This window comes from Ascaphus truei, chromosome 5 (genome assembly GCF_040206685.1).
Source record: "Ascaphus truei isolate aAscTru1 chromosome 5, aAscTru1.hap1, whole genome shotgun sequence".
Taxonomy (NCBI): Eukaryota; Metazoa; Chordata; class Amphibia; order Anura; family Ascaphidae; genus Ascaphus; species Ascaphus truei.
The window spans coordinates 223,093,730-223,115,400 of NC_134487.1; the positions used below are offsets into that span (position 1 = coordinate 223,093,730).

Consider the following 21,671-nt stretch of genomic DNA (forward strand, 5'->3'; position numbering starts at 1 on the left):
GGATGTGTGTCCCGGAAGACACAGCCAGAGAAGTGTGTCCTAAACCACAGTGCCGGTGAGCCAAGCACTTCCAGTAGCTGACTCTCCAAAAGCCACCAAGCCGTGGTGGAGTCAGCCATTAGCCAGAGAGGCTGAGGTCAACCGAGACATTGCCGGTGAACCTGCATCAGTGAGATCGACTGTGCGGGCTGAGGATGGCACCACACGGGTGCCTTGCCTTGTGGCCGCCAAAGTGGCAGAGGATGCCCACGAGGGCCAGTGCTCCCTGGGAGACTGGACATACTATCCGCGAATGGATTGCCCCAAAGTATCCCGCTCAAGTAACCTCACTCCGGGGCAACATTCCCCAGCTACAGGGCTGACAGCCTACGACAGGCTAGCCCCAGCAAAGGAACTGACAGTAGCTGTGCAGCCGGAAAAGCAGAGGACCCAGTCAGCGGTCCCTCCAGAAGGGTGCAGAGATGCAGCAGAGGGCAGCCATCAGGCTGGAGGACCAAGCAGTCCATGGAAGATTTTTGCATACAGGGTGTCACGGTGGACCAGAACTTATCAACACGTTTTATATTTTTGGGATTCTCGATTGAACACGACAGGGAAGCAAAATAAATTGTCATTTATTTTCTTGATAGACAAACACACGACAGCTTCAGAATACACTTAATACAACACATACTGGAATGGGGAAACAAAATAAATTGTCCTTTGCAAGAAAGCGCAAGAAATGCAGTCTCTGATTTCAAGTTCGATTGGCTAGATCGCAAGTTGCCGATCTAATATCTCAGTCAAATGAAGAAAGTTTGTAATAGTTCTTAGGAATTCGTTTGGGAGTCATCAGGGCTAACGAATTCCTGAGTTTGGGGTAAATCCTTGGTTGCGTTGTCATTAACCCCTTGCGTCCTGAAACCGCTGCCGCTGTACGCGAACAGAATCCTGTGCAAAGCTTGGCTACATCATGAATCACACCGGGATAGCTCGGCGGGCAGTTTTATAGGATTCACATACCTATCTATAACAAGCCTCCCCAAATTCCCTCTGTGGGAACACTTAACCCACCAATCTCCGATTTGCCCGTAGTTTGCAAAACCGGACAAAAAGGCTTTCCTGTTTGCACAGCGCATGTGTGAGCTTGACACCCATGCGACTTGGCACACCTGGGGTACACCCTTTTCCTGGCGACCCTTGGTCTGGGGTTTGGCTCCAAGGTGTGAAGGGCTCATGCTGAGTACCAGGATCTGGCACTCAGCAACATCCCGGCCACTTTCACACTTTGGATCTCTGAGTGTTTTCATTCCCGGCACTTCACTTGACTTACAGTCTCCCACTGAACAGGGGGTCTTTGAAGTGTAGGAAGGAAAATACCCTCAGCTCATTTACTCCTGGCATATTTTCATGCCAAAGGATTTCTCACGGGCTCACAGAAACTGTTCCTGCTTGTACATTTTTAAAATTACAGTATCATACACTTTATTAAAACATGTTCTGGGGGTGTCACAACTGTAATTTTTATATGTGTGTGAATGGTTTATTTATTGGGATTTGCACACCAAAAATTAGAGTGCTAGCTGTCTGCGTTCCTGAGTTAGCCCGCTTAATTGAAAGGCTTGCTCGTGGGAAGCCAAGTTCACCTACTTCCCACATCAATTGACCGACTTCCCACGGCAATAGACTTTCTGCCTTTCAAGTTACGGGAGCTAACAAGGTACGGATACTTTTTATCAGTAAACCACTTCAACCCTAACCGCAAGCCACTTATTCAATAGACTTGAGGTTACAGAGTCGAATGCTTGGAAATGGATACCCATACATCAAATAGACCTCCCAGCGCCAGACACGCTTATTAAATTAGTGCTGGCTTCAGCGCTCACAACGCCATCTTGTGCCTAAAAACATTATAGCACACTGCATTTATTTCTATTAGTGCAGGCAGGGAGCAGCCTGCAAAATGGTGATAAAAAGGCTGTAACAGGGGCACATACATTAGGGTCATGCATATACTTTTAACCCCTTCACTCCCAATACGAGTTCGGGTTAATCAGCCGGGTATCATACCTTTATTAATGGCCTGATCAACCCCACTCTTGCCACACCTCCCCCACTCAAAGCGCAAGATCTGCCCTAACCACCTCGTCCGGTGGTTTGACTTTCCTGCCAGCTCTTGAAGTTATGAGTTCCTGAGAACTATCCTGGCGGGAAAGGCCATCAGCATTGCCATGCTCACTGCCCTTCTTGTGCTGGATAGTAGTCAAATTCCTGTAAGGCAAGACTCCGACACAAGAGTTTAGGATTTTCCCCTGACACCCTCTGTAACCAACTCAAGGGATTATGGTCTGTGATTACTGTAAAAGGTCTGCCATACAGATAGGGCTGTAACTTCTTTAAAGCCCATACTATGGCCAGACACTCTTTCTCAATGGTGGCATAGGCCACCTCTCTGGGCAGCAGCTTGTGGCACAAACACACCACTGGGTGTTCACTGCCCTCATCCCCCACTTGGCTGAGTACAGCACCAATGCCATAATCCGAGGCATCAGTCTGCATCAAGAACTTTTTTGCATAGTCTGGTGTAGCAAGAATGGAAGCACTGGCCAGTGCAGTATTCAATGCCTGAAAGGAGACCTCACAGGCAGGAGACTAGGCCACCAGCACGGACTGTCGCTTCTTGGTCAAGTCAGTCAGGGGTTTGGCAATGGCGCTATACTGAGGGACAAATGTTCTGTAGTAGCCTGTGGTGCCTAAGAAAGTCATAACCTGATTCTTGGTTTTGGGAATGGGCCACTTCACTATGGCTTCCACCTTAGCTGGTTCTGGCTTAAGATTGTCATGATCGGAGCTGCCAGGCTTGTAATAAAGGGGTCACACCCAGCCGACAGTGCCTGCAATCATGCGGGATATGAGGGGTTAATGGTGTCTCTGTATATGTTGATCTGCATCCCCCTCACCCATCTGTTTTGTTCCAGGATATGGCTGCAACCTCCGGCAGTCTGTGGTGTAATTACTATATATGAATAAATCCTGTCATAAAGGTTCAAAAGCCTTCGGCCCCATTGAAAGTAATGGTGCTATGTATTAACATGGAGAGAGGGGGAGATTCGGATTGTATCCCTGACAATGGATAAAGTGTCAAAATTATAACTTTGGCTGTATGCATGCTGGAAAGGTGATATTTGGACACAAGTTAAATCCCATGTTTAGCTGGCGGCCCAGGGATTGTTAACCCCTTCATACTAATAGAAAGTATGATTTCACCATGTAATAGTTTATGCCATATTTGTATTCAGAAAGGCAGTGCGAGTTACATGAGTCCTCTGATGTGTTGATGAGGCAATCAAGGCAAGTCATTGTGGAGATAGGGGCTAACCATGTATTTGTTATAATGTAAACCCCATAGAATCATATCTCCGTATGTGTTTATGCTAGAAAGGTGAAATTTGGATATGTTTTACTATGCCAAGAACACACGTCGCCTAAATATCGTCAATCTGATTACTACACGGGAAATATAGTTATAAGTTATCTCTGTTTCTCCTATAAATTTGGACATAGGACAAAAGCTTGCCAGATGGCAGCTTTGATATGTAATTGTACAATCAATGGAAGATACTTGAAAAGCTTTGTGATGTACTTTACTCCTCCGGTCCCCTGTGGAGAAGTTAGCCAGAGGTGAGGAAAACCTGTACATCAATGGAGGTGACTCACACTCATTGCATGTGCAGCCAGACATCACAGATGGATACTAACCATTGTGACCTGTTAAATGTAACTCCCCTACAGGAAGGGTCTCTGCCCCAATAACCATTTTACTAGACATATTGGCACCCAGGCCTCTTGTCATTTTTTTTTATAAATGGGCTGGCCAAGTAGGACCAGGGGAGGGGTGTATTAATGAGGGGCTGGGTAAACCCTGCTTCTCGCGTTACCCGTCAACCTGTGATTGGGGCAAGGTAATTGTTCAAAAAGAACTGAACTGCCATGTTAGGAATGGGGATCATAAATCTATATAATTGCTTGCACCCCTTATTCCTGTGCTTGTCGTGACTGTAACAACTAATGAGTTGCTATTCGACTGAATATCTCATTATCCAACCCCAGTAAGTGTAAATATTTATGTAATGTTATTTGCTTAATGTATTGCCTGTTCTGCTCATAACTCATTCAGTTTATTATATCCTAATCTTGTTCCATCTGGCCCGGTTATTATATATAAGTTCTGTTCCACCGTGACAAAGATGCCCGCCACCCCTCCTGTGCCCTAGGTACAGTACCACTGCCATCCCTACTAAACACTTGGTGGGTTTCAAGGTGAGTCCCGCTTCCTTAATCCTGGGTAGCACCGCAGCTACATGCACTAAGTGTGAATCCCACGAGTTACTAAAGACAGCAATGTCGTCCAGGTATGCCCTTGCAAACCCTTGCATACCCTCCAGCAAGCGATTGACCAGGCGTTGAAAGGTAGCCGGTGCATTCTTCATCCCGAATGGCATCACTAAAAATTCATAGAGGCCACTGTGAGTAATTAATGCCGACTTCTATCTAGCCTCCTGGGTCAAAGGGATCTGCCAGTAACCTTTACTGAGATCCATTGTCGTCAGATATCTTCCCCGTGAGTTCATCTAACAACTCATCCATGCGGGGCATGGGGTAGGCATCTGACATCGTGCCCGCACTGAGCTACCGGTAGTCCACACAGAACTGGGTGGTTCCGTCCTTCTTAGGTACCAGGACTACCAGACAAGCCAAGGGCTCTGGGACGGTACAATTACCCCTAGGGCCAGCATCTCCTCTACCTCCCTCTCTATACTGCCCTTGATCTCTGCTGACACTCTGTAAGCGTGCTTATGCAGAGGTCTCAGATCCCCTGTAAGCACTGGGTGATCTGTGATGTGTGTCTTTCCTGGCTTATCTGTGAACAGAGCCCTATACTTCTCTAGCATAGCCCTGGCTTCTGCTCTCTGCCTGACCTCCAGTTGAGACCCTATCTCAATCTGCTCTACTGTACCCCTCTGTCTAGCCTCCCCCAGGAGATCAGGCAGAGCATTGCATGCCGGATCCCCCATCGGTGGGCTGCAAATGTCCAACACTGATGCCACACTCGGTGCTATGTACTCCTTGAGCATGTTTATATGATATGTCTTATTCCTTCCTGCCTTAGCATCTACCTGTACAACATAGTTGCACTCATTCATCTTTTGGAGTACTGGATATGGTCCAGACCAGGCAGCCAATAAATTTGTTGTCCCTAGTGGGCTTCAGAACAAGACTTGCTGTCCTGGGATGAATTCTCTGCTACGGACATTCTGATCACACCAAGTCTTCTGCTTGGTTTGAGCAGCTCTAAGGTTGTCCTGTGCCAACCCCATGAGCATCTCTAGCCGGTCTCTGAGATCTATCACATACTGAAGCATCAGTATTGGTAGTCTCCCCTTCCCATCCCTCACAGAATAGGTTCAGAGGTCCCCGTACGATGCGACCATATTTCAGCTCGAAGGGAGAGAAGCCTGTAGATTCTTGCGGTACTTCTCGGTATGCAAACAGCAAGTGCTGCAGGTGAATTTCCCAGTCTTTTCCCTCTGCCTGTATAAAAGTCTTAAACATCTACTTCAGGGTCCCATTGAACCTCTCACATAATCCGTTGGCCTGTGGGTGGTAAGGGGTCGTGCGCTGGTGCTTCACCCTGCATGCATCCCAGAGACAGTGGAGCAATTAACTCATGAATTGCGACCCCTGATTGGTTAGGATCTCACTAGGGAAACCTTCCCTAGAAAAAATGGCTAGCAAGGCTTTCGCTACAGCCCTAGCATCAATGGTGGCAAGCACTACTGCCTCAGGGTACCGGGTGGCAAAGTCCATCACCGTGAGGATGTAGTGCTTCCCTGACCAGCTGGAAACCATGAGGGGTCCCACGAGGTCCAAGGCTACCCGCTGAAAGTGTTCCCCTATTACCGGTAACGGGTTCAGGGGTGCCTTCACATGGTCACCCGCCTTACCTACTCACTGGCAGGGATCACAGGACCGGCAGAATTCTGCCACTGCACTGGATGCCCCCAGCCAGTAGTAACACTGCAACAGCCAGGCTCGCGTCCGAGTGACCCCCTGATGCCCCGCTAGTGGAATGGAGTGGGCTACCCGCAAAAAAGGCTGCCTATACTCCTGGGGTACTCTGGTAGCCACAGGATGCGGTAGTACAGAGCACAGTGAACAACAGGACTCCACAGGACAGCAGTGATGAAGATAAAAAGTTTTCTTTATTGGCACGTCATGGTGCTGGCAGGTGCAGACAGGTATGCGTGCAAAATCTCCTCCTCTTACGCGTTTCACGCCTGTGTTAGGCGCTTCGTCAGAGAGTGAGTGTAGATGTGCTGTGTTCCCCTTCTTATACCACACTGATTGCCTGTAACAGCCTTCAGCCGCCATAACCGGAAACCGGAAGTGACGCGGGTTCAATCAAGAACCCGGAAGTGACGTGTCGCAAAGTATGCGAGGTGGTAAGATGTTTACAAACCACCCAGGTAGTCATGGTAATTACCACGTCACTCCTCTAGTAATGAAATTCAGAATTTAAAAACAAAGGGGAGAAACACAGCCATGTACCTTGCAGAAATGTGTTTTAAAATAATCTATGCAAGATATAACAATAAAAACAAAATGTATCAAAATGTACACAAGGCTGTGAGTGGGTCAGCGGTGTTACTGTAGCTGTACAGGTCCCACCAGAGGGTTTGAGCTGGGTTATTAATTAGCACATATTATTATATTATTAATATCACGTTTATGATTAATTTATATTTTTGATTAAATTCACTATATCTTCTAATATTGCATTTATCACTTTTAAGTTGTTTTGTGCCTGAGTTCACTTAATTCACAATACACTGTAGCTGTATGCAGCTCGCCGCTGGGAAATCGGGAGAGCCAGACTCTCCCCGATGTCCTAGGAGAGGCTAGGCAGAAGGGCTCAGTGAAGCAGGGGGAGATAGGTCCCCAGCTCTCAGCTCCCCAGCGGGAGCCAAGGTGAGACGTAGTGGAAAGAGTTTGGGTCCTGGTTCTGGAGAAGCTGGGTAGGACTCATCCACCTAATCGCCCGGATAAAACACCGGGGATCACAGGCCCCTCCACTGGACCGTGTACCAGGTCTCGGTGGAGGGGGAACGGAACCTGGAGAAGGAGATAGAGGAGACACAGGGCTATTGTAGGAGAGGGGAGAGCTAGTGTAGCATCCAAGACAGACTCCTGACTGAGGTAACCAAGAGGCAGCTCGAGGTGCTGGCAGCCTGGTCCCCCGAGTGCAGGGCAGTGTTACAGGCTCTGCCAGTGTGCCTGGCCACTGCTTTGGCTCAGGAGCGCTGGCAGCCCTAGGTATGTGGGAAGCCCTATGCGGGGCTCATGACGCACAACCTCCTAAATTGGTTGCAGAGGATGCCCGGGGAGACAGAGACCTGGTTAACCTGGAGCCGTGCCCTTCAGGACTTGAACTTCGCTAAGGGTAGTGGGAACAGCAACGCAGATGGTCTCTCCCGGCTGGAAATGCCCAGCGACCAATGCACCGCAAGAACTTCCAGGCTTGTGGAGTCACCTGTTGGGGTGACTACTCCAGAGCCTTCATCTTGAGGGGGGAGATGTGACGATAGGGGTTACTGGCATCACACAACTGAAATGAAGCCCAGCTAGCTACCCCTAAATCTGTGTAACTTGGCCAACTTTGTAAGGCTTATTTTGGCCAAATGTATTTTAAATATCTGGGGAAGAACAAGGAATGTGTAAATGTATTTCCATGTCTGTAAGAATGTATTTCAAATCTGTATTTGTTATTCTCTGTAAATGCAATCCCACAGTTTAGTGACTCAACATTGTTCTGTGATGTGATTTGGGAGTCCCCCCTATAAGTGCTAATTGGATTATGCATACATTTGTTTAGAGGTGACTCTGATTTAATCAGGGATGGGTTCTTAGCACGCCCTCTGGCTGTTGTGGCACTAACTTATTCTGTGCTCTGATTGTTCAGCAGCCCCTTCCCATGCAATGGATAGCCACAGAAGGCTATATAAGGGGTGCTGCTGATCAGAGAAGGAGATCTACTTTCAGAGAGACACTCTGGGAAGGAGCGTGGAGATCTACCCTCAGAGGAGTATCTGAGAGACAGAGAGACTAAGTGACATTCTGTAAAGGAGTTTGATATTTTACAGTGACCAGCTGGAGAGATATCTCAGAGGGGCAGCTGTGTGATCAGCCCTCTGAGATCCTGGACAAGAAGCGAACAGGGCAAGCCTTCTTGAAGCAGGCACCTGCACCTAGCGAGGCTAGAGTCTACTCCCCAGGCCCCCAGTTGGTATTGTATCGTGTTTTGTACATCTTTGTTAGTCTGCTGGCGTGCCAGAATAAACCCCATTTTATTCAATAACTTTGTCCTGTCTGGTGCTAGTGATCCCGGTGTTTTTGGTGGAAAAGTTCTGGTCTCCCGTGACACTTTATCCTATATCTTTACTTACTTATTGATCCAGAGGAAGGCAAACAAAAACCCCATTGTTATATCATCCAATGATATCTCATAAACGGAAAAATAAATTCCTTACTGACTCCATGAATTTTCAATCGGATTAATCCCTGGATCAACATTCTTCCCATGTTTACTTATTTGGTATATCCCTGTATACCTTTCCTTTCTAAAAAGATGTCCTTTGATCTTTTTTTGGACAAATTTATTGTATCTGCCATCACAGTCTCCATGGGTAATGAATTCCACATTTTAACTGCCCTTACTGTAAGGAACCCTTTCCTTTGTTGCTGGTGAAATCTCCTTTCCTCCAATCTAAAGGGATGCCCCCGAGTCCTTTGTACTGCCCTTGGGATGAATAGTTCATTTGAAAGCTTTGTGTACTGTCCCCGAATATATTTGTATATAGTTATCATTTCCCCTCTTAGATGACTCTTTCCTAATGTAAATAAATCTAACTTAGCTAGCCTCTCCTCATAAGTTAGATTGTCCATCCCCTTTATTAATTTGGTGGCTCTTCTCTGCACTCTCTAGTTCCAAAATGTCTTTTCGACGGAGTGGTGCCCAAAATAGTGACTCCATATTCAAGGTGTGGACTGACTAATGCTTTGTAAAGGGGCATAATTATGTTTACTTCCTTTCTATCCATTGCCCGTTTAATGCAAGATAGGATCTTGTTTGCCTTTGCAGCTACTGCATGACTTTGGGCACTATTGCTAAGCCTGCTGTCTACAAGCACTCCTAAATCCTTCTCCATCAAGGATTCCCCCAATTTATCCCCATTTAATTTGTAAGTCGCCTGTTTATTCTTGCATCCCAAATACATAACCTTACATTTATCTGTATTAAACCTCATCTGCCATTTACCTGTCCACGTTTCCAGTTTCTCCAAGTCCTTCTGGAGAAAAATTACATCCTACTCTGATTCTACCACCTTACACAATTTAGTATCATCAGCAGAGATGGAGACTTTGCTCTCGATGCCAACCTCAAGGTCATTAATAAACAAGTTAAAAAGCAGGGATCCCAGTACCGATCCCTGAGGTACTCCACTCACGACTTTAGCCCAACCTGAAAAAGTTCCATTTATGACAACCATCTGTTGTCTATCCTTCAACCAGTTTTCAATCCGGGTGCATACATTATTACTGTGTCCAATTTGCTTTATTTAGTACACCAACCTCTTGTGTGGAACCGTATCAAAAGCCTTTGCAAAATGTAAGTAGACCACATCAACTGCATTACCCTGGTCTAAATTCCAACTTACAGTACCTCCTCAAAGAAACAAATAAGGTTAGTTTGGCATGATCTATCCTTCATAAATCCATGCTGACTATTACTAATGATTTTGTTTTCCATTAGGTATTCCTGAAATATTAGTAGAGGTATAGTTAACTTCAACAAAAGTTTAATAGTGTCAATGATCTTACCTTATTCATGGCTACTGATAATGGGGAGAACATTCTAAGCACTATTGCCCAAAAATTCTCACCAAAGTCAATGGGAGGTTCCGAGTGATAGTGCCACCACCGTCACTATTGCAGTTTAATGAATAACCCCCCTTGTGTTCTCTGCCTTGAAGTATTTGGACTCATATTTAGTTTCACATACAGGGAGCAGTATTGCTAGTATTTTAAAGTAAACTTACCTTAGCACTAGTAATGTTGATATAATAATTAAACAAAATGATGAAAGTACAACTGCTACTACAGCCAAAGCAGTGGTGTGATCATAAGTATATGAACGGTTTTCCACTGGAAGTGTAAGCGCATGGCACCTTTCCCCATGATATCCTGCTTGGCATCTAAACAGAAAAGGAAAGGAACAGATAAGCTTATGAAAAAAGAAGTGTTTTTTTATTATTTATATAAAATCAAATATTGGATGATTCCTGACTTTGAATAAATGCCTTAGGAAGAATTTTAATTAAATACCTCCAGGTTGTGTTGAAAAAGTATTAATTAAATATGTTGCAGATAAATGCATTTTTACTATTTTGATACTGAATAGATTTAACAGAAAATGGCAATGGCAGTATTACTAGAAAGTCATCTAGCAACAACTACAGTTCAAAAACTATAAAAACCATGCATCTGGTAAAAATGATTACAACAAAAAATACCGCAATGAGTGATTATGGTTTCCTGACTAAAGGGCATGGTACGGAAATTGAACTATGAAAAATATTGTCATGTTCAAGAATAGATACAGCTAATTATCCATCCAATTTGGAATGTTAGTCCCTGTCAGACGTCAATGGTGAGAAGAATTTGCATTGGGGTTGTTGATCAAAGTCCCCTGGCTGTAAAACTAGACAAAAAACCATGACGCATTTTCCTTATGCTTTGATTTAGATTGTTTATTTCCATAATTTATCTGGTGCAATATTTGGGTCCGACATTGATAAATAGACACCTATATCACTAACTTCCGGTGCTCTAGAAAATCTGCATTATTCTCCTGATTTTATTAGCATGAATATAAATCAATGTTCATGTTTATTGATGTTGCCTATTTGCAGGTTGAATAGATATCTAACAGTTAACAAGAAGCTTTGATAGTAATTTTTGTGTGGAATTTGTATTAAACTTACTTTGATTAACAAGTCAAGAAAAAAATAAATTGGATTTGTGGTTAGATAGGTAACAATTCATTAAGGACTTTGTTGGGTTAGTAATACTTTCTGTTATCGTAGTAATTTTTTACCTTAATGTGGAAAATTATTGCAATATAAAAATTAGAGTTAACTGGGTAATAAAAATGTAAAACAGAAATGATCTGCCTTTGTTTTAATGTACTGTTGATAAACAAAAACAAATGTACAACATACACACAGGATGGCGACTTCAGTGCTTTTAGATATCGGCATTCCCCATGAATGCAAAAATCCTTGTACTTTCGCTGACAAGGGTCTCTCTTTCTTCCTTTTCCTTTGCGTCTTTTATTTTCACCTCTATCCTGTCTTGTCAAATCTTGTGGCTTAGCAGAAGATGCAACTGCAAAGCAAAAGCAAAATAATTACATTAAAGCATCACAACAGATAACATAAAAATGTAGCTACTGTTATTTTTCATTAGTTGAATACTTGAATATTGTGGCTAGGATACACCTGAGATACCTGGGAAATATGCTAATTTTAATCATTTGAATACACTTTGCATACCCTCATTGGTATATATCCCAAGTGTCTCAGGGGTGTTCCTTTTTGTGCACAGGTATATATCCACATATTGTATAAAGAGGTGTTTGGGAGGCTTTTAAATCACTCGGAAATCTAGTAAAATAGTCTCTCAGTCTCTCCCTTCCAAACCATGTACAAATTTTTTATTTATAAAAATGTTTTACCAGGAAGTAATACATTGAGAGTTACCTCTCATTTTCAAGTATGTCCTGGGCATGTCCTGGGCATAATACATTGTTACAAATACAGTTACATAAATGAACAGGGTATACATTATATACAAGGCATTGCACAGTTAAAGAAAATATATATTATAGGCTTATGTAACAGTTACAGACCAGATAAAAATGTGAGACAGCCTTAGTTTTGAAATAACTTAAACTGGTGTTGGATGTGAGAGTCTCCGGTAGGTTGTTCCAGTTTTGGGGTGCACGGTAAGAGAAGGAAGAGCGACCGGATACTTTGTTGAGCCTTGGGACCATGAACAGTCTTTTGGAGTCTGATCTCATATGATAAGTGCTGCATGTGGTAGGGATGAGGAGCTTGTTCAGATAGATGGGTAGCTTGCCCAGAAAGTATTTGAAGCCAAGACAGGAAAGGTGAACTTTGCGCCTAGACTCAAGTGATGACCAATCTAGTTCTTTGAGCATTTCGCAGTGATGTGTGTTGTAGTTGCATTGGAGAACAAAACGGCAAATTGAATTGTAGAGGGTGTCAAGTTTGCTAAGGTGGGTTTGGGGTGCTGAGTCATATTCTATGTCTCCATAGTCGATAATTGGCATTAACATCTGTTGTGTGCGATACGCTTTCTGACCAGCAGACTTAGGGAGGATTTTTTCCTGTAAAGTACACCTAGTTTGGCATAGGTTTTGGATGTCAGAGTATCAATGTGCTTCCCGAATGTTAAGTGGGAGTCAAACCATATGCCCAGGTATTTAAAACTAGTCACAGGAGTTAGGGTTGTGTTAGCATTGGTTCTGATCTGGAGCTCAACCGGAAGCTTTAAAAATGTAGTCTTGGTCTCAAATACCATTGTTACAGTCTTGTCAGTGTTTAAAAACAGTTTGTTTTGGGAAATTCAGTTTTCGAGTCTCAAAAAGTCAGACTGAAGAATGTGTTCAAGGTCGGAGAGGCTATGGCTGTGTGCATATAGGATTGTGTCATCTGCATACATGTGTATTGAAGCTTCCTTATAAGCTGTGGGAAGATCATTGAACACTGAGAAGAGTAGGGGCCCCAGAACAGAGCCTTGCGGGACACGACAAGTGATATCCAGGGGGTTGTTGGAGTTAGAGCCTGAGATTAACACATGTTGGGATCTACCTGATAGGTAGGACTGAAACTAGTTTAAAGCATGCTTCCCTATTCAAGAGCTCTGGAGTTTGTTAAGCAGGATAACATGATCAACAGTATCAAAAGCCTTTGCAAAATCTAGGAATATTGCACCAGTGAGTTGTCCCCATTCCATTCCACACTGGATTTCATTGCAAACTTTAAGCAGGGTAGTTACGGTGGAGTGTTTGGGGCGAAAGCCAAATTGGAATTGGCTAGGGAAATTTGTCTTGGTATAGTAATCGCTTAATTGGGAGTATAAACATTTTTCCATGACTTTGGATAGTATTGGGAGAAGAGATATTAGCCTGAATTTGAGAAAGTGTTTTTGTCCCCACTTTTGAAGATTGGGACAATTCTGGCAGTTTTACAGGTCTTAGGGATATGGCCTGCAGACAGGATAGAGTTGACTATGGAAGCAATTGGTTTGGCAATGGCTGGGGCACCAAGTCTTAGGAACCTAGATTGTAGTAAGTCAGGTCCACAATGGCTGCTTAGTTTTAATTTGAGGAGCGCTTGTGTAATCTCCTCTTCGGATACTGGGCAAATTGAAAATTGTGGGCAGTGTTGGGAGGGGGTGGGGCTATATGGGTACTCCCATGATGAGATTCAGGCGTTTGGTTTGGGTTGCGTTTCGCTAATAAGTTAGTAGCACACCTCAAAAAGTAATCATTGAATGCATTTGCAATGTCAGTCGGGTTTGTCAGAGTAATATCCCCCTTAGTGATATTACTTGTTTTTTGATGTTTAGAAGGCTGGAATATATTGTTGATAACCGTCCAGAAGTTAGCTGGGTTTGATTTATTCTGGAGGAGATTGTGAGAGTAATATTGTGCTTTTGCATGCCTTGTTTGCCTTGTGCACATGTTCCGCAGTATCTGTAGTGATTGAGATCCTTGTTAGTGCCAGTTACTTTGTAGCTTTTTCACAATGAATCCCTGAACTGGTAGAGTGCTATAAGGACAGTTGTGAGCCATGGAAGGTGGGGATAACTGAAGAGGGGTAATGCAATTAAAATGTAATCCTACAGGGCATACTTTACGGCAGCAGTGTGCAAAGTGGGGGGCACGCGCTGGGGTTACAGAGGCCCAGCGTGCTTCCCAATACATTTAAATGAAGGCTGGGGGAGCTCCGGGGCCACTATAACCCTTATATACCTTGATTCAGATGCTCCTGGTAATGCATCGCCATGGTAACACTGCGTCAACGTGACATCATGACGCCAGGATGTCTGAATCAAGTTAAGAGGGGCACGCGAGGAGAAGGGGAAGCCAGTAGGGGGCGCAGGGGAAAAAAGATTGCATCCCCCTGCTGTACGGTATCAACTACTGCCATTTTTTTCAGAGATTTATCAAATGATACCTGCAGCTCTTGACTGTAGAATTTCTCAGTTACAACTCCGAGAGCACCATCCACAAACGGGGGAAAGTCCAATCTGCGTGTGAGATTGTCCACATTGAGGCTTGAGACCTAGCCACTTGATGTGAGTAGGTATTCAATTTTTACCCACGGTGGAGGAGGGTGTGACACCAGTCACTAAGATCATTACCCATTGTCATCATTGTTGTGAACACAGTGTGTGTGCTCACATGTGTATTTTTTACTTATTTTAATATTACCATTAAATCCTTTGCACACCTTGCTTATCAGTTTGTATCCCAGGGTAATGCAGTATAGTAGTGTGTATGTTATTTTTGTCTCCTTTTCCTGAGGTACGTCATTCCAAAGATCCAAGCTTTTTACCATCTTAGCCCCATCATACTTGTCTATTCCTCAGCGCCAGAGAGGTCTGTTCATGTTTTGTATTCTATACTGGACATTAGACACCCAGTGGACTTTTTAGGTTGCTTTTTGGACAATATCACAGGACTATACCATTGGACTTTATTCACTGTTGTTATGTTATATTAATCCTTCATTTATAATTCTTAGTTGTTTTTTGGTGCTAGTAGCGCTTTTTTTACACTAATTATTTCAATTGGCCTAAAACAGAGCCTTGTCCAACTAAAAAAGCAGAACAATTTGATAAATCAGTGACCCATTTAATTTTGAGACATTAAAATCAATAACAGAACTCAAATACTCACTAGGAGATAGTGAATCTAAGATAAGGCGGTGGTCTACCACGTCAAATGCCACCGAAAAGGTCCAACAGGATTACCACTGAATATTGTACAGTGCTCTCACCAATTAATCAGACACTGTTAGAAGAACAATTTCTGTAGAATACAAGTGTGTGCGCCTGTTTGTTTTTTCTCCATACTGATTCCAGTCAAGGTTTGGTGATCCCTTATTCGGGCAGCAGATACCTGGAAGAGTACATTTTAGGACATAACTGGACATTCATCAATTGGTCATCTTATTATTTTCTATTAATATTTTTTATTAGACCTGAAGACACACAAAATGCTTATCGCTCTCCAAAAAATACCGTTATTAACATAAAATTCTCATGGTGCATAGGGTAAGAACAATATAAACATAGAAATCTAAACAGGGTGTGACAAGAAACCCACAATTGCACTCTATGAGGACAAACAATAGGTGGGACAGAGAAATAGTCCCAGGCTTTTAGCCTATTGTGCCAAACGACGCAAAACAAAAAAGCTTTATTAATGCATACTAAGGGTCAAAAACAGGGAGTGTAGGATATAAACACAAGTGTATTAAAACTTAGGTAATGGTGACATAGAATAGAGGATAATGGCTCCTCCACAGCCCACCGTGGAACATCTCATACGAAGGAGAATATGTCTCAAACTATGTCTATAATATAAACCATGAAATATATCCACAGAAATACACTAATGTTTCCGGTTTGGAGCTCCTAATGGTAAGCTGCTGGTAACCTAAAGGTGCTGGTTACCTTTATTACACTGACAAAATATCAAGTAAAATCCCTACAGACAAGTGGGAGTACTGACATAATGTAACAATTCAAGTGTGTGGTATTATGACCCAAATTGTTCAAAGTACTATTAGCATATGAAATTGCAACATCCACAAAGTGATACAATGTGTATCGATGGGTAGTGTGTTTAGTAACACTACAAATAAGAAGCAGGAAAAGTAATGCTGCCAGCGTGTACATGTAATATATAAATACTTGCAGTAACCCGTCACCTAGGTTCAATTATAACCCATCAGACGTCGCAAAAAATGCCAAATAAAAGAACATACAGGTAGCATTAAACATGCATATGTCTAATATGTCAAGTGAGTAATTTAAGACAGAAAGGTAAGGTAAGTAAATGCCAGCGCTCAATACTACCAGTATAACCGAGTGTGTATCAGTCTCCACGGTACACTGGAGCTCCTAGCATCACGGGGCACCACCACCGACGTCAGAGAAGTGACATCATCTAAAACCGACGGGCCGTTTCGCGTAGAAAGCTACGCTTCATCAGGGCAGGAGTGGTGTTGAGACCTACTCCACTTCTTCCTTAAATACCCTACCTCACAATGAGAGGTGCTGACAAGTCCCTGATGATTAACTCATTATGAGTTCTATGTTGATAGAGTCTCTAGTATTAGATCCTCACAAAGGAGGCTTACTTGTTTGGAGTTTGGCTACACTCAAAATGAATTGAAGGTTGCTTGCAATCCTGAAAATATTATTGGTAACACGGGAACAAATTTTACCAGACCACCAGGCATCACTATCACATTGTAATACCACATAGTTACACCTAATATTCTGTAATAAAGGAAGAACACCCTCATTTGTCATGTTATTGTGTCAGTGAAGTGTGTATGCACAGTTAGTGCATTGTGAAAGTAAGGTAACAAAGAAGAGGGGTGTTTGGGGGGGGGGTATTTCTCGTCTCGGGGTGACTGAGTTGACTGCATGTACTGACTGATATGTGTGGTTGATTTCAAGTGCTGGGTGTTTAAAGTGTGTGCAGTTACAGCAGCGGCAGCTCTTATTCGAGCAAAAGCCGCTGGCTGTATGTGGCTGGGAAGCGGGTAGCCGCGGCGCGTGGCGGCGCACTGTGACGTCACAGTCACATGCGCGCCCGGCTTCCCCGTCTTCCCCGGCTTCCCCAGGCTTCCCCGACACCCCTGGAGATGAAATTAAGGTAAGCGGGGGTCCGGGGAAGCAGAGTGGCAGAGCAGAAGGGGTACAGGGGTCCGGAAGGGTGTATAAATTGTGCGCGATGGAGGAGGGGGGGTGAGTGGGGGAACGCGGCGGCGCGCGTGCATTACTGGCGGCAGCTGGGGCAGATCCCGGCATGCCGCCGGTATTTAGTGCAATAAGATATGTCGCTACTGTAGAACCAGAAGCAGTTTGGACAAGGAAGCGGTTAAACAAGGTATAGTTATTGAAGTACAGTTTACTGTTAGTACTTCTAAACTTCATAGTTGCTAGAATGAGCAGGATTGAAAATGCCACTCAATACACATCTTGCCACATGTATGTGCACGTGGAGCAGCTGTTCCAAGGAGCATACCGCTGTGAGAAGTGTGAGCTGGTGGTCTCTTTAGAATCAGAGATTGCTGATCTGAAGAGGCAACTTGCAATATTGAGGGACATTGGCAATCTTGAAAGGGAATTAGAGCTCACTGAGCAGGCCCTTGCTTCGATTAGTGGTGCAGATGGTGGCGCTGTTAGTGAGGAGCAGGTAGGTAGCTTGGTTGCTGTTAGTGAGGAGAAGGTGGGTAGCTGGGTGACAGTTAGAAGGGGAAGCAGGGCCAATAGGGAGAGGCAGGTCGTTTCTGAGCTGACACATCCCAATAGATTTGCCATGTTGAGTGAAGATATTGGGAATGTTGGGGCAGAAATGGCAAGGCTGGGGAGACTAATTCCTCTAGCAGCCAGGGGAATAGTTCCTCCAGCACAGTGGGGACTTAGGATGCTCAGATACAAAGAAAGATTGTGGTGGTAGGGGACTCCATTATTAGGAAGGTAGATAGGGCAATCTGTTGCCAGGACCGCATGAACCGAACAGTTTGTTGTCTCCCGGGTGCTCGGGTTCGGCACATTGCGGATCGGGTAGACAGATTGTTGGGGGGGGCTGGGATTGACCCGGCGGTCTTGGTACACGGTGGCACCAATGACAAAGTTAGAGAAAGATGGAGGGTCCTAAAAAATGATTACAGGGATCTAGGCCAAAAGCTTAAGGCAAGGACCTCCAAGGTAGTATTTTCTGAAATACTACCAGTGCCATGCGCTACCGCAGGGAGACAGTCAGAGATCAGGGAGGTTAATGCATGGCTAAGAAAGTGGTGCAGGAAGGAGGGGTTTGGGTTTTTAGAGCACTGGGACTCCTTTTCTGAGAGGTGCCATCTATATTCTAGGGACGGATTGCACCTCAATGAAGAGGGATCTTCTGTGCTAGGGTGGAGAATGCTAAAAAGGTTGGAGGAGATTTTAAACTAGGATGGAGGGGGGAGGGGAATGAAACAGATAATGAACTAAATGGAATAGATGAGGATACAAATTGGTATGGAGGTAGAATGGGGGCAAGTGCAAGTTTGACAAGCAGTGAGACACCCATAGTAAATACAGATAATACTAGAAAACTTCTAAAGACTAAACAAAGTGGGCGCAGAAAGGAAGGAGAAGATAAGATAATAGTACAGGCTAAAAAAAACTGAAATGCATGCTTGCTAATGCAAGAAGCCTTACAGATAAAATGGGGGAGCTTGAATTAATAGCTGCAAAGGAGCAGTATGACATCATAGGCATTACTGAAACATGGTGGGATGAAACTCATGACTGGACAGTTAATTTAGAGGGTTATTCTCTTTCGGAAGGATCGAACAAATAGAAGGGGAGGTGGAGTATGTTTATATGTTAAACCGGATCTAAAACCTATTATAAGGGATGATGTCTATGAAGGGAATGATGAAAATGTAGAGACTTTGTGGATAGAAATTAGCAGTGGAGGTAAAAGTATAAAGAAAATGTTTGTGGGAATATGCTATAAACCACCAAATATCTGTGAGATTGAGGAAGCTAAAATACTTTTGCAAATGGAGAAGGCATCAAAACTGGGTCATGTTTGCATAATGGGGGATTTTAATTATGCAGACATAGACTGGGGCAATGAGATTAGCGTTACAACAAAAAGGAACAGGTTTTTGGGGGTGCTTAAAGACAATTATATGACCCAAATTATTGAGGAACCAACCAGGAGAGGGGCAGTTCTGGATTTGGTCATATCAAACAATGTAGAAGTAATAACAAATATTCAAGTCCTGGAACATTTGGGTAACCGTGATCATAACATGGTCTCATTTGAAATAAATTATCAAAAAACAGATTACTTGGGTTCAACAAAGACCTTCAACTTTGGAAAGGCAGATTTTAATAAACTGAGGTCTAATCTTGAAAAAAAGAAGAAAAAAAGCACCGATTCCTAGTGCATTACTGTGCAAAAAGATATTTAATTTCCCAAAAAAGGCTCATAAAATGAACTCACAAACATAGATTAATAAAAAGCATGTTATGAGATAATACTCATGCTCCAAAGGATCAGCAACCGCCGCTTCACTGCTATACTGCTCCGTGGCTCCACCGTGTCAGATCTTGCCCTCGTTGTTCACCGCCAGCAGGAACTCACGAAGTCGGGCTCACCGCAACTCCTCTCCCCGGTCACACACCAACAGATGAACTTTGGTTCCCTCCGGGGACAATAGATGTGGCGGGACTGCAAGTGACGTCACCCGGTAGATGTGGATGCCAAACGGGTTAGGATGTTCCAGCAGATCTGCAAGCAGCGTTGGAGGATCCACTGCACACCTGTCCCTACGCGTTTCATCAGATAAACTGACTTCTTCAGGGGTAAAGCTCTGGGTCCATTAATACACATATATATACACCCACAAGTCCAATTGGCTAAATTGAAAGTAATTAGCAAAACCTGTGTATACATATAACATGACTATATACTCTGACTATACAGAAACCCACTGTATTGCTACAGAATTGTATATGCTCCTATTGACAATACATAATATAAAAATAAATATAAAAAAACATTATGCACAATATTAAAACTGTCATATGCTATATATTCTCTAAAATAGGGAACACAGAATGTGTATAAATGTTAAATACCCCAAATCAACTGAATACACAGGTACAACTAAATGATACTAGATGGTACACACTGGCAAACAATTAGATGTTAATATCTGGCTTGAGGAGAGTGAATCAAAGATGTATCCTACTCAATAAATGAAAGGAAAAAATACCAATACATGTAGACTCATAAATATAAGAACAAACAAAATACTAATAAAAAAACTAACAAAAAACAATGGAAGAAATGAATGTGTCCATGTTGCTAAGAACAGGACTTAAGGAGAAAAATATATTAATATACGAAATCTATCATTCAATGGTGGTATACAGAGAGAACCAACCCTTAGCTACCAATAGTATATATATACACGTATGTAGTAGTGTGCATGTATAAGTTTATATTCACCAAAGGAGGGAAGGTCCAACGCTATACATATATAGGAAACAGCGAGGAAGAGGTCAAAAGTGTACTTGAGGAATTAAATGTAACCAAGATGGCAAATATAATTATGGAGCATTGGCCTACACAAAGAAAATATCGAAGTATAGACCGGACATGTATCCAAGGTCACTCATAAAACAAACTAATCAAAATTGCATGGCAAAGCCAATCCCACCACACTCCTCATAAATGAAATGTGATAAAAAATGTGAATATGAATAAATTGGGAATATAATGGTGTCTATATGTGTAACTAGAATAATAAATATGGTGAATTATATGTTGAATATATGATAAATATCAAAATAAAATATGTAATAATTGAAGTGTAAAGTGATGGAAACCTTATAACAATGAACTCGAAGGGAACATTTCAAGCATGCTCAACCCAGACCTCTGTGACCAAAAGGCAAGTGTAAATATATAAAAAAAATGAAATTAAAAAAGGGGGAGAAAGAAAAGGAAGAAAGGACAGACATAGATAAGCAGGATATGGATTATATGACAGTGCTGATATCAATACAATCATTCAGGCCGTTTGGACTGAGGGTATTGAGTACATAGATCCAGTATGTTTCCCTAAGGTTCAAAAGCTTATGCCTATCACCACTTAAAAGGTTCGAACTAATGGCCTCGATGCCCATAACGACCAGGGAAGAAGGATCTCTATTGTGCTTAAGATCATAATGCCTTGACAGACTGTGTGTTTGTAATCCATGCTTGATATTACGTCGATGCTCTAAAAAACATGTGCAGAATGCTCTTTTTGTCCTACCAATATACTGGACCCCACAGGGACACATGATGGCATACACTATAAAGGTGGACCTGCAGTTGATATGGCCTTTCACTTGATGGATAGATCCATTGGAGTGGGATTTAATACTATTGGTTTTCTTCAAGTGTTTGCACGTGAGGCATCTCGAACGGCTGCATGAAAAGTTACCATCTATTGTTTTGTTAGTAATATTAGTAGTATTTTTAAAATCTTTTCAGTCTACTAGGTGCCACAATAGATTTGATGTTTCTTGCCTTCTGGAATACTACTGGAATTCTTGGTGGTAGTATTCGCCCTATAATCGGATCACTGAGCAAAACATCCCAATGTCTATTGAGTATATTTTTAATTTTCTGTGAGGCACAATTAAACCGTGTTATGAAAAGAGGTGTACATGTCTTGTCATTATCCGTTACTTTG

The 21,671-nt window shown here is 43.0% G+C and overlaps 1 protein-coding gene across 1 annotated transcript in view; it reads right to left on the bottom strand.

Annotated features, from left to right (window-relative positions):
* HBEGF (heparin binding EGF like growth factor) overlaps nt 1-21,671 on the bottom strand; it is a 421,851-nt gene that overhangs the window by 40,821 nt on the left and 359,359 nt on the right. Inside the window, exons 3-4 of the mRNA XM_075601691.1 lie at nt 11,319-11,484; nt 10,137-10,292 (exon numbers count right to left, since the gene is read on the bottom strand). Of these exons, the coding sequence (XP_075457806.1) occupies nt 10,137-10,292; nt 11,319-11,484 (322 nt within the window). The remainder of the gene's footprint in view (nt 1-10,136; nt 10,293-11,318; nt 11,485-21,671) is intronic.